Source organism: Dendrobates tinctorius, unplaced genomic scaffold (assembly GCF_039654945.1).
Source record: "Dendrobates tinctorius isolate UK_male_01 unplaced genomic scaffold, ASM3965494v1 ptg000074l, whole genome shotgun sequence".
NCBI classification, from domain to species: Eukaryota; Metazoa; Chordata; class Amphibia; order Anura; family Dendrobatidae; genus Dendrobates; species Dendrobates tinctorius.
Window position 1 is genome coordinate 19766484 of NW_027361742.1, and position 18099 is coordinate 19784582.

Sequence of the window (18099 nt, forward strand, 5' to 3'; positions counted from 1 at the left end):
GGAGACCCCAGCTCCAAGATGGCCACGGGGTCCTTCCAGGTCCTGCAGTGAGGTGGCTCCTTCACTGCCTGTGAGATCGCTGATCTGACACAGTGCTGTGCAAAGTGTCAGATCAGCGATCTGACATGATATACATTAATGATGCCCCATCCTGGGACAATGTAATAAAGTGAAAAAAAAATGTGAAAAAATATTGTTTAAAAGATTTCTAAATAAAGAATAATATATATTTCCCCAATAAATACATTTCTTTATGTAAATGCAAAAAACCCCAATAAAAGTACACATATTTGGTATCGCTGCATCCGTAACAATACCTCCGAAAAAAAATGGAATAACACGCGATCAAAAAGACTGATATAAATAAACATGGTAATGCTGAAGATGTCATCTTGTCCAGCAAAAAATGAGCAGCCATATAGCATCATCAGCAAAAAATAACAAAGTTATAGTTCTCAGAATAAAGCAATGCAAAAATAATTATTTTTTATGTAAAATAGTTTTTATTGTATAAAAGTGCCAAAACATAAAAAACGACATAAAAGAGGAATCACTGTAATCATACTAACCCAAAGAATAATTATCAATTTTACCACACTTGGAATGGTATAAATGCCTCCCCCCAAAAGAAATTTGTGAATTGCTGTTTTTTGTTCATTCTGCCTCCCAAAAACCATAATAAAAAGCGATCAAAAAATGTCATGTGCCCCAAAATGATACAAATAAAAATTCAACTCACCTCGCAAAAAGCAAGACCTCACATAACTCTGTGGGCCAAAATATGGAAAAATTATAGCTCTCAAAATATGGTGATGCAAAAACTGTTTTTTTCAATAAAAAGCATCTTTTAGCGTGTGACAGCTGCCAAACATAAAAATCCGCTATAAAAACCCACTATAAAGAGTAAATCAAACCCCCCTTTATCATCCCCTTAGTTAGGGAAAATAATAAAATTAAAAAAATGTATTTATTTGCATTTTTCCATTAGGGTTAGGGCTAGGGTTAGAGTTGGGGCTAAAGTTATGGTTAAGGTTTGGGTTAGGGTCCGGATTAAGGTTAGGGTTGGAATTAGGGTTGGGATTAGGGTTAGGGTTTATGATTAGTGTTAGGGTTAGTTTTGTGGTTAGTTTTATGGTTAGGGCTGGGATTAGGGTTAGGAGTGTGTTGGGGTAAGGGTTGGACTTAGAATTGGGGGGTTTCCACTGTTTAGGCACATCAGTGGCTCTCCAAATGTGACATGATGTCCGATCTCAATTCCAGCCAATTTTGCATTGAAAAAGTCAAGCTCCTTCCCGTCCGAGCTCTGCTGTGCGCCCAAACAGTACTTTACCCACAAATATAGGGTATCAGCGTACTCAGGACAAATTGGACAACAACTTTAGTGGTTTAATTTCTCCTGATACCCTTGGGAAAATAAAAAATTGGGGGCGAAAATATCATTTTTGTGAAAAAAATATCATTCTATTATTATTATGGCTCTAAGTTGTAAACTTCTGTAAAGCGCCTGGGCATTCAAAGTGCTCATCACACATCTAAATAAGCTCTTTAGGTGGTCTAGTTTCCAAAATGATGTCATTTGTTGGGGGTTTTTACTGTTTAGGCATATCAGGGTCTATCAAACACGACATGGCGTCCGATCTCAATTCCAGCCAATTTTGCATTGAAAAGTCAAACGGCACTCCTTCCCTTCCAAGCTCTGCCATGCGCCCAAACAGTGGTTTACGTGCATATATGGGGTATCAGCGTACTCAGGACAAATTGTACAACTTTTGTGGTCCAATTTCTCCTGTTACCCTTGGTAAAATAAAAAAAATGAATCTGAAGTACATTTTTTGTGAATAAAGTTGTGTTCATTTTTTTAAACATTCTAAAAATTCCTGTGAAACACCTGAAGGGTAAATAAACTTCTTGAATGTGGTTTTGAGCACCTTCAGGGGTGCAGTTTTTAGAATGGAGTCACTTTTGGGTATTTTCTATCATATAGACCCCTCAAAGTGGCTTCAAATGTGATGCGGTCCCTAAAAAAAATGGTGATGTAAAAATGAGAAATCGCTGGTCAAATTTTAACACTTATAACTTCCTAACAAAAAAAAATTTGGCTCCAAAATTGTGCTGATGTAAAGTAGACATGTGGGAAATGTTACTTATTAATTATTTTGTGTGACATATCTCTGTGATTTAAGGGCATACAAATTCAAAGGTGGAAAATTGCAAAATTTTCTAAATTTTTGCCAAATTTCTGTCTTTTTTCACAAATAAACGCAAGTCATATTAATTAAATTTTATCACTACCATGAAGTACAATATGTCACGAGAAAACAATGTCAGAATCACCGGGATCCATGGAAGCGTTCCAGAGTTATTACCTCATAAAGGGACAGTGGTCAGAATTGTAAAAATTGGCCTGGTCATTAACTTGCAAACCACCCTTGGGGTAAAGGGGTTAAAATAAATATAGGGAACAGTAACTGTAAAGAGAACAGCTAACATTATGCTGTTTTATTATCATTTCCTCACAGTATAAATAATACATAACCAGGTAGACCTAAGATAAGATTTGGCTTTTATATTTTTAAAGGTGGAGTCTTTTGGCCGCATGTTACAGTTCAAAAGCACTTTACTAGAAGATGATGGAAAATACACATGTGTAGCAACAAATGCTGCTGGAGAAGTTGAGCAAAGCATTGTGTTAAAAGTTCATGGTAAGTAATAATGCACAGCCATAGTCATTTATGTAGTATGTCCATATAATGTGTCTCAGGACGCACATCCAGTTGAGGTTTCTGCTGATGTCGGCGGGTGTTGTGAATTCACTTTCTGGCCAACCTCTGGTTGCTGGTGAAGGTGTTGGAGATGGTTGTATTGACAGAGGGGTCGTGAGTTCTCTTTCCGGGCTCCCTCTGGTGGTTACAGGAGGTAATGGAGCTGATCTAATTAACGTAGGCCTGCCACCTGATAATGAGGAGGACGATTGGACATTGGGAGATTCTGACTGGATTTAAGACAGCTGACTCCCTCTATCCCTGCTGGTGATTTTTCCTGCCTTCTGAGGTCTTAGTTTCCAGCTCAGTCCCTGCATGCTCAAGCTAAGTGTTCTTTTGCTATTGTTCACATTTGATTTGGTTTTGCCTATTTCAGTTTTGTGTGGTCAGCCAGCCCCGGCTGGGGCTGTGCTGAATTTCCATCCTTATGTTACTGTTTTTTCCAGTTTGTTTTTGTCCCTTATTAGATTGGCCTCTATTTGCTCTGTTTTCAGAATATACCAGAGTGCTGATATAGTGGGTGAAGTCTAGTGACTTCAGTATTTTTTCTATCAGATGTGTTGGGCATTTTTTGCAGGGTTTTTCTCATGATTGCAGACAGTGTCTTTCCTTTCCTGTCCTGTCTAGTTAGTTTGGGCCCCATCGTTTGCTCAGCCTATTTTCCTACCTGTGTTTGTGTTTTCATCTTGTCTCACCGACAATATATGTTTGGGGGCTATCTATTCCTTTGGGGTCTGCTCTGGGGCAGTTTAGATTTTCCCTTTCTTGCTTTAGGCTTATTTAGTTCTCCGGCTGTGTCGAGGCATCTAGAATCATCATAGGTACGCTCCACGGCTACTGCTAGTTGTGTGGATAGGATCAGGGGTCTGCAATCCGCTTAGTTACCAACCTCTCTGGTTTTCTGTGGCTTAGCTTGGTCTTGCTTTCCTCCTCGGTGACCCAATCATAACAGGCGGGCATCTGACCCACCGGGACAAGTTGCAGCAGAGACCACTGCAACCGCGGTCGCTATGCCCCTGGAAGAGAGCAATCACTGGAAAAGGACATCAAGGTTGGAAGAATAGAAGGAACAAGGCAAAGAGGAAGACCTGCCACCCGACGGCTTGATACAATCAAGATAACAACTGAGAACACCCAGGTGGGCCTATCCAGGCTTGCACAAGATCGATCTTCCTACAGAGTGTTCATCTATCATGTTGCCATGGCTTGAAATCAAACTGAAGGCAAAGGCAATTAATAATAATAATAATAATAATAATAAGAAGAAGAAGAATAGTTCAGATTTCAAAATGGAGTCAAGAATGGCATAAAGCTGTAGATGAGCAGATGTCTGCCAACTGCAGGGGAACTTACTGTTCAACATATTTTTGGATGGCAATGGGAAATAGCGATTAACCCCTTTCCGACATTGGGTGTAATAGTACGCCTATGTCGGACTCCCTCTCTTTTTAAACAGCTGACATGTCCCGGAACAGCCATGGGTGGAATCGCGATCCATCCGTGGCTATTAACCCGTTAAATGCCACTGTCAAACTCTGAAAAGCTGCATTTAACTCACGCTTCCGGTCATCGGGCTAGAAATCAGTCTATCAGCGACCCCCGTCAGTGATCGCGGATCACTGATAGGTTGGCATGACAACCAGAGGCCTCCTGGAGACCTCTATGGTTGTCACTGCCGGATTGCTATGAGCATCACCCGATGGTCGGCGCTCGTAGCAAGTCAGAAATTCTGCTATATGCAGACGATCTGATCATCGCCTGTATGTAGCAGAGCCGATCAGGTTATGGCAGCTTCTAGTCTCCCATGGAGACTATTGAAGCATGCCAAAAGTAAAAAAAAATGTTTTTAATAATATTTAAAAATAAAAAAAATTACCAGTGTAATTCAGTAGGACTCTCTTGATGTCAGGTTGCTAGTGTCCATGTTAAAAAATCAGTACGGACTATTCTCTTCTGAGTATGAGATGAGGATTGCCTGTAAAAGACTGACTATTTCATAGATACATTTTAATGAACTAGGAAACTATTTCATTTTATAATGTTGATGTATATAAATGGATGTCACATGTCTCATGGATATGAATGAAAATTGTCTGAGTTTTGTTGATGGAACTTGATTTCTTAGACATTCATCTGATACCGGCCTTGAGATGCTCCTCTCTGCCCTTAATCCACAGCACATTGTGACATTGAAACTTATTATTATTATTATTATTATGCATTTATATAGCGCCATTTATTCCATGGCGCTTTACATGTCAAAAGGGGAATTATAGACAAATGTAATATATACAAGAATAATAAACAAGTGTAAGACAAGGGTCGCACAAGTACATAAGGAGAGGGGACCCTGCCCGTGAGGGCTCACAGTCTACAGAAAGTTGTGACAATTCTTGGCCTGAGCGCAGAAAGGAGCAATAAGGATATGGCCTCATTGTGGACTTATAAGAGCAAAAACTTAGGTTTGAATTATGATGAAATTTTTTTTTAAAAAGTTGACATACCTCGTTGTAGTTAGTGGGGACAGTCGGACTCCTCTGGTGTGTGTCTAATGGTAAATCTGTTCTTAACCCACTCTCTGTTGCTCTGCTTCAACAGGCCAACTTGTTTTTTTTTGGACAGCTTATCAAAAAATCATGGACAGTTATAATTTTTTATGGACACATATGAAAACCTTAATAAATCATTAATCATTAAGTGATCCATGTCTACAGTCTGTAATTCTGATATAAAGATATCACCTGCATTCTGTGTGAACTAAAAAATAATAATAATTAACCCCTTCCTCACATCAGACGTACTATCCCGTCCATAGGACCCGGGTCCCTATGCCCATAGACGGGATAGTACGTCTCACCGATAAGCGGCGCCTACGTGGTGAGCGCCGCTGATCGCGGCCGGGTGTCAGCTAATTATCACAGCTGACACCCGGCACAATGTGTCAGGGGCGGTCACGGACCGCCCCCGACACGTTAACCCCTTGCACACCGCGATCAAACATGATCGCGGTGTACCGGGGGTTAAAGGGAAGCATCGGCAGGGAGGGGGCTCCCTCCGTGCTTCCCTGAGCCCCCCACGGCAGCGCAATGTGCAGCGCTGCTGCGGGGGGCTCCTTCCCTGCAGGCCCCTGAATCCAAGATGGCGACGGGGGCCTTCGGGGGCCTGCAGGGAGCCGGCTTCCTCAGTGCCTGCAAAGCGGAGGCACGAAGAATTCTGCAGCAGTGCCTGTGACAGATCGCTGATCTGTCACAGTGAGCTGTGATATTACAGATCAGCGATCTGTCACAGGACAGTGATGTCCCACCTGGGACTATGTAATAAAGTTAAAAAAAAAAGTATTAAAATAATTTTTAAAAAATCACCAAATAAATTAGAAAAAAAAAAAATTCCCCCAATAAATCTTTTTTTTGGAAATAAAAAAAACAAAACAAAAAAGTACACATATTAAGTATCGCCGCGTCCGTAACAACCTGCCCTATAAAACAGTCCCATTAGTTAACCCCTTTAGCGAACCCCTTAAAAAATAAAAATAAAAAACGAATCAAAAAATAATGATTTATTATCATACCGCCAAACAAAAAGTACAATAACGCGCGATCAAAAACATGCATATAAATATCCATGGTACCGCTGAAAACGTCATCTTGTCCCGCAAAAAACGATCCACCACACAGCATCATCAGCAAAAAAATAAAAAAGTTATAGCTCGCAGAATAAAGCGATGCAAAAATAATAATTTTTTATATAAAATAGTTTTCATTGCATAAAATCAACAAAACATAAAAAAAGACCTAAATGAGGTATCCTTGTAACCATACTGACCCGAAGAATAAAGCCGCCTTATCAATTTTACTGCACGTGGAACGGTATAAATGCACCCCCCCAAAAGAAATTCATGAAATGCTGGTTTTTGTTCATTCTGCCTCCCAAAAATCAGAATAAAAAGTGATAAAAAAAAGTCACGTGCCCGAAAATGGTACCAATAAAAACGTCAACTCGTCCCGCAAAAAGTAAGACCTCACATGACTCGGTGGGTCAAAAAACGGAAAAATTATAGCTCTCAATATGTGGTGATGCAAAAACTATTTTTACAATAAAAAGCGTCTTTTAGCGTATGACAGCTGCCAAATATAAAAACCGCCATAAATAGTAAATCAAACCCACCGTTATCACCCCCTTAGTTAGGGAAAAATAATAAAATTAAAAGAAAATGTATTTATTTCCATTTTCCTATTAGGGTTAGGGCTAGGGCTAGGGTTAGGGTTAGGGCTAGGGTTAGGGCTGAGATTAGGGTTAGGGCTGAGATTAGGGTTAGGGGTGTGTTGGCGTTAGGGTTGGAGTTAGAATTGGGGGTTTCCACTGTTTGGGCACATCAGGTGCTCTCCAAATGCAACATGGCATCTGATCTCAATTCCAGCCAATTCTGAATTGAAAAAGTCAAATGATGCTCCTTCCCTTCCAAGCTCTGCCATATGCCCAAACAGTGTTTTACCCCCACGTGTAGGGTATCAGCCTACTCTGGACAAATTGCAAAACAACTTTTGGGGTCAAATTTCTCCTGTTACTGTTAGGAAAATAAAAAATTGGGGGCAAAAAGATCATTTTTGTGGAAAAAAATGATTTTTTTATTTTCACGCCCGGGCGTTATAAACTTCTGTGAAGCACTTGGGGGTTCAAAGTGCTCACCACACATCTAGATAAGTTCCATGGGGGGTCTAGTGTCCAAAATGGCATCACTTCTGGGGAGTTTCAATAGTTTAGGTACATCAGGGTCTCTCCAAACGCACATGACACCCGCAGACCATTCCATCAAAGTCTGCATTCCAAAACATCACTACTTCCCTTCCGAGCCCCGACGTGTGCCCATACAATAGTTTTCTCCCACATATGGGGTATCAGTGAACTCAGGACAAATTAGACAACAATTTTTGTGGTCCAATTTCTCCTGTTACCCTTGGGGAAAAAAAATTGGGGACTAATTGATCATATTTGTGGAAAAAATATGATTTTTTTATTTTCATGCCCGGGCATTATAAACTTCTGTGAAGCCCTTTGGGGTTCAAAGTGCTCACCACAAATCTAGATAAGTTCCTTAGGGGGTCTAGTTTCCAAAATGGGGTCATTTGTGGGGGGTTTCCACTGTTTAGGTATATTAGGGGTTCTCCAAAGGCAACATGACACTCGCAGACCATTCCATCAAAGTCTGAATTCCAAAACGTCACTACTTCCCTTCCGAGCCCCGACATGTGCCCATACAGTAGTTTTCTCCCACATATGGGGTATCAGCGTATTCAGGACAAATTGGACAACAACTTTTGGGGTCCAATTTCTCCTGGTACCCTTGGGAAAATAAGAAAATTAGTGACTAAAAGATCATGTTTGTGGAAAAAATAAAATTTTTTTATTTTCACGCCCGGGCATTATAAACTTCTGTGAAGCACTGGAGGGGTCAAAGTGCTCACCACACATCTAGATAAGTTCCTTGGGGGGTCTAGTTTATAAAATGGTGTCATTTGTGGGGGGTTTCCACTGTTTTGGTACATCAGGGGCTTTCCAAACGCATCATGGTGTCAGATTTCAATTGCGCCCAAATAGTGGTTTACCCCCACATGTGGGGTATCAGCGTACTCAGGACAAATTGCACAATAACTTTTAGGGTCCTGTTACCCTTGGAAAAATAAGAATTGAGGGTGAAAAGATCATTTTTGTGGAAAAAATATGATTTTTTAATTGTACGACTGTATGTTATAAACTTCTATGAAGCCCTTGGGGGTTCAAAGTTCTCACCACACATCTAGATAAGTTCCTTGGGGGGTCTAGTTTCCAAAATGGGGTCATTTTTGTGGGGTTTCCACTGTTTAGGTACATCAGGGGCTCTCCAAACGTGACATGGTGTCCGATCTGAATTCCAGCCAATTTTGCATTGAAAAAGTCAAACAGCACTCCTTCCCTTCTGAGCTCTGCCATGCGCCGAAACAGTGGTTCCCCCCCACATATCAGGTATCAGCGTACTCAGGACAAATTGCACAATAACTTTTGCAGTCCAATTTCTCCTGTTACCCTTGGTAAAATAAAAAAAATTGAACCTGAATTATTTTTTTTGTGAAAAAAAGTTAGATGTTCATTTTTTTTAAATATTCAAAAAATTCCTGTGACGCACCTAAAGGGTTAATAAACTTCTTGAATGTGGTTTTGAGCACCTTAAGGGGTGGAGTTTTTAGAATGGTGTAACTTTTGGGTATTTTCTATCATATAGACCCCTCAAAGTGGCTTCAAATGTGATGTGGTCAGTAAAAATAAAATGGTGTTGCAAAAATGAGAAATCGCTTGTCAATTTTTAACCCTTATAACTTCCTAACAAAAAAAAATTTTGGTTCCAAAATTGTGCTGATGTAAAGTAAACATGTGGGAAATGTTACTTATCAAGTTTTTTGTGTGCCGTATCCCTGTGATTTAAGGGCATAAAAATTCAAAGTTGGAAAATTGCGAAATTTTCAAAATTTTTGCCAAATTTCCATTTTTTTCACAAATAAACGCAAGTTATTTGAATGAAATTTTACCACTAACATGAAGTACAATATGTCACAAGAAAACAATGTCAGAATCACCGGGATCCATGGAAGCGTTTCAGAGTTATTATCTCATAAAGGGACAGTGGTCAGAATTAATTTGTCGAATATTCGTTGAACATAACCGAACGCCATTCACCTCAATGGGAGGCAAAAACAAACGCATGTACAACACCATAGAATGGCCCCAAAAGCTGCCAAAACACATCAAATTAGGGACAGACACCACAAAAGTGGCATCAATTTCACCACAGTAGAAATAATATAATAGGGATTGACAGTTCTGAAAGCCTGAAAGGGGTGTAACTAGGTGGCCTACCAAATTCCTTCTCGGACAAGTGGCAGCAGGCGAAAACTGTGACCCGAGGAGGTACAAACAGGTGACACCAGGTACTACTCCATGGCTGGCCTACAGAATGTGGTAGCTTACCCCCTACAGCGGTTAAGCTGCTAAGGCCCAAAGGAGGGATGAAAATGCAGGCAGGCACTATAGGGACTCTGAAACCACAAGTGCAGATGGGACTGGCTGAGGAACAGAAAAGCACTGGCAGGTGCGGACTGGACCGGGTGACAGATGGGTGCTGGCAGGTGTGATCTGGACCAGCTGGTGGACAGAAAAGCGCAGACAGGTACAAGCAGACGGACAAAGACAGGTAAGAGCAGATGGGTACAGGGTAGACAAGCGGACAGACGGACCTGGGGAACCTGACAACTAGCAAGCATCAACTAAACGAAAAAGCAGTGAAAGAGTTCTAGTACCGCATAATAAAGTGCAAAATAGATTTTATTAAAGGATGAAAACAGCAGAACATGGCTAAAAAGTGACATTGGCAAAAAACGACAGGCCGGGTAACAATGGCTGCTCAAAATAAATAATCATGAAGATACATAATCATCGTAGAGTACCTCATTATCTAGACATAGGCAGTGTTCTCTCATGGACAAAGCCATATAGTAAGGAAAAAATCCCTGGCAGAGTAATATAAAGCAAAGGTGAAGCAGTAATACGGGGAACACTTACACAATGAAGGAGCAACAAGAGGGACCACGGCTTTACCCCAACGCGCGTTTCGGCAATTGTGCCTTCCTCATGCCCCCTGAGGAAGGCACAATTGCCGAAACGCGCGTTGGGGTAAAGCCGTGGTCCCTCTTGTTGCTCCTTCATTGTGTAAGTGTCCCCCGTATTACTGCTTCACCTTTGCTTTATATTACTCTGCCAGGGATTTTTTCCTTACTATATGGCTTTGTCCATGAGAGAACACTGCCTATGTCTAGATAATGAGGTACTCTACGATGATTATGTATCTTCATGATTATTTATTTTGAGCAGCCATTGTTACCCGGCCTGTCGTTTTTTGCCAATGTCACTTTTTAGCCATGTTCTGCTGTTTTCATCCTTTAATAAAATCTATTTTGCACTTTATTATGCGGTACTAGAACTCTTTCACTGCTTTTTCGTTTAGTTGTTGCATTTAATATGCAGTGTGTTCTGCACTGTCCATTCATGTGCTGGAATCTTGTTTGTGGTTACCAGCACATCTAGATCATTATGATTTTGATAAATCACTCCAACACATTTTGCTGTCCTTTGCTTTTATAACTAGCAAGCATGCAAGGCAAACTAACAATGTAGCTGAGGCACCTCCATATTCAAAGAGAAGCCTTAAATAGAAGGTGTTGCCATGCTATAGGTTGGGAATACTTTAGGTTGATGCAAGCGGTCCCTTCAAGAGGGAGGGAGTGTGCAAGTGTGCCCTCTAAGCATAGTTCCCGGTCCTACAACTGAACCTTGGTGGACACCGACACATAGGGGGCGAGATGAGGAGGTGGTGTGTGAGTGGGAGACACTGAATGTCCTGTCTGTTAATTAGGAGGAGATCCAACAAAGGGCCAAGTCTGTAATGTCAACAGATCAGAATGTCTGTAGTAAGAGGGAATGGTCCACTGTATGAAAGACAGATGCCAGGTCCAGGAGAAGGAGGAGGACAAACTTGCATCGCTTTCATTTGGCAGTTAGTAGGTTGTTGTTGACTTTAGTCGGGGCAGTTTCAGTGGAATGGTGCAGTCTGAAGTCAGATTGTACGCTGTCAAGAGGGAGCAAGAGGAAAGGTGGGAGGACACTTCAAAATGGGCGTGTTGTTCCAGTAGTTTTTAGGCATAGGGGATAAATGGATATGGAGCGATAGGTGGACACAGAGGATGGGTAAAGAGTGGGCTTTTTGAGGATGGGTGTGATCGAGGTATGTTTCAATCAGGATGGAAGACACTAGTTGTTAGTGACAGGTTGAAGAGGTGGGATAGGCTTTTGATGAATACTGTGTTAAAGTTTGGAATGAGGTGGGACGTTATTGTATCAAGTTCACAGGTGTTAAGGCAAAGTATTCAGCTGAAATGAGAGGAGAGGGAGGGGGAACTGGTGGACGTATTAAAAAATTGAAAGTACTGAATAGCTGTTGAGGGTTGTGAGACAGGTATGACATGGGGGATGAGAAGTCGTTTTTTTGCTGCAGTCAGAATTTGTGCAGCATTTTTACAACTTCTGTTAAAGGACGGGCAACTCTGTTCCCTTTCTTTGGCAGCCATACAATGGTACGCTTTGTAGATGAGAGCCAGAAAGAACATGTGCTCCAGTAGATGGCAAGCGCTGCATCAAATGGCCTCTGCTCCTCTTCTTCCACCTTAACATCACACACAGTACAGTCCCCAATGGTGGCACCCCAATTAACCTTTTATTCCCCCACATAACAACTTTCCAAGCACCCAAATGACTCTGGGGAACCACAGATGGGCCATTCTGCAGAGCTGTTCGCACATTATATTCCATGCGTATCAGAGGTCTGCTCTAAAGATTCATAGAATCAAGAGGAGAAAATCATCTGCACCGATGGCCAAATTTTTTCTGACTTAGATCTATGACTGGACAAAGTTTTGTCTGAGCATAAACCAAACCCTCTTCAATAGACGTTAACCCCATTGGGTGAAGGTTTTCCATTTGTGACGACTCAGATATTTGAGGCGCCCGCGGACTGTACTGTGCTGTCAAGGCAGGAAGAGGAGGAGGGTAACTCTCAGGGCGAGGGGTGGGATAACAGAGATGATGACGATGAGGTAGTAGATCACACTTGGTGTAAACCCAGAGGCATGCAGCTGAGTAGCTCAGCAGAGGAGGAGGAAGATGAGGAGGTTACGTAGACACAGACTTATACAACCATGACAGTCAATGCATCCTGAGGTCGAACTGTGGCATTGGACAGCAGCGTTCATGGTTCTGCAGTTGCCTAGCTTGGGTCTTTTTTTCAGATTGGCAAAAATCTAAAAACAATGTTATCTGTCAACTTTTTTTTAAAAAAACAACGTAGTAGAGTAAATAAAATTAAATCATTTCAGTACTACATGAATGACCTGCCACATACGTGATCAACATGTGTTAATCTGGGAATGTCATTGTGTTAAAATGCAGACTAGAGGGTCTCACCAACCACTGTCCACCCCATCAACCACATCTTCTGATTCATCCTCCTCCCTCATTGTGGCAAGTGTTGTCACACAGTTCTCCAGCCAAAGAACCTCCACGTGTTTACCCCCTACTGTTGGGGTGATTGATAGCCTGTCAGTTGCTAAGGAATTGGACATGCCTGCTGTTTTTGACTGATCTTACATACTAAGCACACCCCATCTTTCTCAATCCTCAGTAACATACCTGTCTGCACCTCTCTCACAGTCCAGGAGCTTGTCGTGTTCAGCCTACTCCACCCTGTGTCGCCACAGCAACAAACCCTCGTTTGTGCAGTTGTGCTCACATAAAAGATTCTTCAGTCCTACACATGGCATATTTAACAGTTTGAATTTCACCATCTTCAATCTACTAAAAATAATAAACTTTATTTATATATCACAGACACATTACACATAGCTTTACGAGTCAGCAGTTCATAAAAAACAGTCAAAAGTTACCATGTTTAAGATAATCAAACAATTCAAGCAAAAATAATGATGACCCTGCTCTTCAGTCTTATAATCTACAATGAGGTGGGGATGACACCAATTACAGGTGCTTATTTACAATGATGGTACAACCATCTTGACGAAATGGGAGTTGATAGAGGCTGCATGAACCTTTTGGGTACGGTTGAGTTTGATGGTGAATTATGTTCAGAGAAGTAGAGCATAAGCTATATATATTAAAAGGACTTTGATTAGGGAATGTGATAGGCCACCCTAAACACATATTTTTAGGGAGCACCTAAAAATGTCTAAGTTGTGTTTATACTCCTAGTTTCATGGGGAAGAAAGAGTAAGAGGTGAGTCATCTAGGTTGGAGATTGAATTGAACCAGACAAAGTCCAGATCAGGGGTGTTACCGTCTTTGTGTGTCTCGGAGTTTGAAAGTTGTGAGAGGCTACGAGAATTGGCAAGAGATAGAAGCTGGGATACAGTTGGAGAGGTGAAGCTGTTGAAGTCTCCTAGGATAAGGGTTGTTAATTCTGAGGACTTGAAGTGTGGCCGCAATGCATAAAAGTGGTCAAGGAAGTGGGTGGGTGAGCCTGGGGACCGGTATATGACAGCTACTCTGAGGTAGAGGGAATGGAAAACCCTGATGGTGTGAATCTCAAAAGAAGAATGGCATCCAATCAGCCTGCATTTGTTTATTGGGTTAAAAACAGGATTGTTGTTGGCAGTGAGGAGTGTAGGGTTATCGTGGAGTTAGCAGTGATCATACAGCGGGATAGTCGCATATTCCATGTGTTGTAATCTGGACGTTGATAAGCCGTACACTCACTATTACTTTTCTGAAAACTAATTATTGTGAACAGCTTGCGGCCTCCTCGGATGATTCGTGGCCCAATCATGTCATTGTCTGGACGTTAGGGGCCAGCTGAGAGGTATTCGCTACTAAAATCACAGTGCTTGTTTCTGTATGACTCATGGCCTGTGATCTCTGTGATTATTGCAAGGCCACTCTAATCTGTTGGCCACAGAAATGCAGCCATTATGCCTTATGGATACAGATAGTTTTTGAAAGCTGATGGCCGTCGCATTCCCCCCAATACCAGTTGCCCAGTCACCATTACTTCTCTAGGAAAGATGTGCCTGTGCTACAGGAAAAAGGCACAGACAACATCATCTGTTCCCTGAATAATTCTATGTCTACCAGGGTGCTTTTCAACAATAATACTTGTACAAGCAAGCATATTGACAGGGGAATTACAGCTAGATGACTGGGCACTGGATGACTCTAGTGGCTGTAGGTGCAGTTGAGGAAGGGGCTGCTCCACAGGTTTTGCAATCCCCAAGGTTTGCAGGGCGCTTGGGAATGGAAAAATAAACCACTACACACCATAATATGGATAACTAAACAGCTTTGATTGCATAACTAAACAAATACACACTAGAACATGGAGAACTAAACTACTAGACAACAGGTGTTCGAGAACTAAACTACTAAACAGCTTGAGTTGAAGAACTACACTATTACACACCAGGGGATGTGGAGACTTAAAGCACTAGACAGCAAGGTGACACTAGACAACAAGTCTTGGAATCCCCAGGGCTTGTGGAACAAACCTCTGTATCTAATACTTCCTCCAGTGCCTCTACCTCCTCCACCTCCTTTAGGGCCTCCACCTGTTCCCTCAACCTCTGTCTTAATGAAACAGATGTTACAACACTGCAGAGGGAATCCCCCCACCTCTGTACTGTGCAGCCACGGCTCATGGCAATCAGGCAATATGTAAATTAATATGCCTTGGAGATTGCAGTTATACAGATCAGCAGATGTGGACAGCTATCCATGCTGAGGTTGAGCAATGGCTGCCTACACTCAACCTGGAGCCAGGGAAGGTTGTGTGAGATAACGGTGCAAACCTGGTGGCGGCCCTACACTGGGCCAACCTTACACACGTGCCTTGCATGGCTCGCATCCTCAACCTGATTGGTACAGCAATTCCTACACCACTGTCCCAGCATGGATGCGCTGCTGTAGAAAACACTGTTGTTGTGTGTTCACTCTCACCATTCCACTTAAGCTGGTATAGAGATCTTTCGGACTACCGATTAACCGATTCATATGCGAAGTGACCACACCATGGAATTCAACTCTGCACATGTTGCAGCAACTGAGGCAGTAGCACCGATACCGGGTGCAGTATGACATTTTGCATAGCCTGACACATTCCAGTACTGACGTGGTGCAATTCACAGTTGTGAAGCGGACACAGATGAAGGACCTCTGCACCCTTCTACATGTTTTTGAAATGGCTGCTAGGATGGTTAGCGGTGACGATGCCATCATCAGCTTCACTATTACTATCATCTAAATGCTGGACCACATTTTAAATAGTCTGGGTGAGGAGGTGGTGGTGGTCCCGGGGAAACACGAGAAAGCAGAGGAGGATGCCTTTAGGGTTAACAATATCTCTAAGTTCAGGTCTGTCATCTCACAGGCGGTTGCCATGACAGGAACAAATGGAGGAGGAACAAATGGAGAAGGACCATGAAAAGGACAAGAAGGCAGAGGTGATGAACGCGCACCAGTTAGGAGATGAACAGGATGATGTTTCCCTCTCTGTTGTCGATGGTTGCCACAAGGGGATGGAGGAAGAAAGCTTGAGTGTTATCCCGCCACCAACACCCTTTGGAGTTAGACCTCATGAAAGAGACCGACCCATGTGCACCTTCTTGCAGCACTATCTGCAACATGATTGTTACCCATAAAGTTATGAGTCAAAATAGTGCTGACTTCTGGGTGCCAGTGTGTTCTATCCATGATCCAAAAGTACATTTGCCAGTTGCCTCTGTAGGGAAGGTGACCTGATGGACGGACGTGTCAGAATAGAGAAAGATAGGTTTGCACAGTTTAGACAGGTGTCAGTTACTACAGTGGGGAAACAGCTAGGAAAGTGTAGTGGACGTGCAGTACCTTGGGTTGACCATTAGATGGCAGGGAGGAGTGTGAGCAAAGGACTTGACATCAGCTTAGGGCTTTAGAAACCGTTGGTCATGGGGGGCGGAGTAACAGTGACAGGGACCGGGAGTGCTATAAATACTGAGGGAGGGTTCCAGAAAGTTCCAGTCCCCAGGGGGAGCTACAGTGACAGGAGGACTACGACAGTTCGTGCGCTGTGAGGAAAACCGTACCAGGGGGACTGAGGAGAGAGGACATCAGGGGGGTGGTCCTGACAGGAAGAACCGCAGAAGAGATGAGACACCGGGTGTGGGACACCGTGTTGGACATGACGACTGATCAGTGGAAGTGCTGTTGGTTTATGGGCCTAAGGCGGCCACAGTAACGGACCTGTCAGGAGCGTCGACAAGTGCAGAGGGGACGGTGTATGCATACAAATCCCCAGTATAGAGAACGGTGTGTAAGAAGCGGCCCTGGAAACGGAGGGCTGTGAGGTAAAGAAAGTGCGGTGTGCTCTGAGGCCGTCAGACGGACGGCGAGTGAAATAAACTTGGACCTGTTGCACCCAGAATCTGCCTCCATCTTGTCTCTGTTTTATCTCTGCGCGGTAAGAAGAGGGACCACCCCCCAGCTCGGCCCACCGACTCTACACCTCCCCACCTGAAAAAGGAACATGCCCATTCTGCAGTATCAAAACATGCTTGTAGACAATCTTGACAGTGGTTTCCCCAAGACATCAGTGAGGCACACAGTTTGCATCACAGTGATAGGCTACCAACCACAGAAACGTTGAGTCGTCAACACAAAAACATTAGCAGCCTTGCAGTGCTGGAGTCCTGTGTACCAACCCCACCAAGGACAGCATCTGCAAAGAGTTTGCATGTTCTAACCGTGTATGCAAGGGTTTCCTCCCATCACTTTTTTTTTCTACTCACACTCCAAAGACATACAGATATTTAATTTCGATTCTGAGTCTCAATGGTGACAGTGGCAGTACTGTCTGTATGTATCTGTAAAGCAAATGTTGAATTATTGGCGCTGTATAAGTGTTAAAAAGCATTTGAAATTGATGGTCAGCCACACTCGGATGGCACAAATATCAGTTTCGTTGATTACTATTGTCAGAAAAATGTAAGAATAGTAACACAGGTAGTTGAATGAGAGTGGAGGACTGCCAATCTCGGCGGCCTACTGCTACAGGTAACACACATGAAGGAGACTCATCCAGGAGTCTACACATTTCCAAAAGTGTATTGGCAGACACAAACAGAATGACATCAATTTCACCACAGTAGAAATAGTATAATAGGGACCGACAAATCTTCCACTACAGCCAACCCAACAGATGGACAACCAACCAGGATTGTTCACATTTCCAAAAATTAGTGACAGACACTAACAAAGCTGCATTAATTTCACCACAGCAGAAATAGTATAATAGGAACCAACACATTGTCCACTACACACAATTTAGCAGATGGACATCCAAACAGGAATGTTCACATTTCCAAAAATTAGAGGCAGACACCAATAAAGTGCCATCAATTTAAGCACAGTAGAAATAGTATAATAGGGACCAACAGGTCTTCCACTACACCCAACTCAGCAGATGGACAGTTGGACACCCAACCAGGAGTGCTCACATTTCAAACAATTATTGGCAGACACCACCAAAGTGGCATCAATTTCACAAGAGTAAAAATAGTATAATGTTGAGCGACATCTCTTCCACTACAGCCAACCCAGCAGATGTACATCCAACCATGAGTGCACACATTTCCAAAAATTAGTTGGAGACACCAACATAGTGGTATCAATTTCAAGAGAGTAGAAATAGTATAAAAGGGACCGGTACGCATCATCC

At 42.6% G+C, this 18099-nt stretch overlaps 1 protein-coding gene across 1 annotated transcript in view; it reads left to right on the top strand.

The window, feature by feature from the left end:
• HMCN1 (hemicentin 1) overlaps positions 1–18099 on the top strand; it is a 944468-nt gene that overhangs the window by 411467 nt on the left and 514902 nt on the right. Inside the window, exon 36 of the mRNA XM_073582913.1 lies at positions 2579–2702. Coding sequence (XP_073439014.1) covers positions 2579–2702 — 124 coding nt within the window. The remainder of the gene's footprint in view (positions 1–2578; positions 2703–18099) is intronic.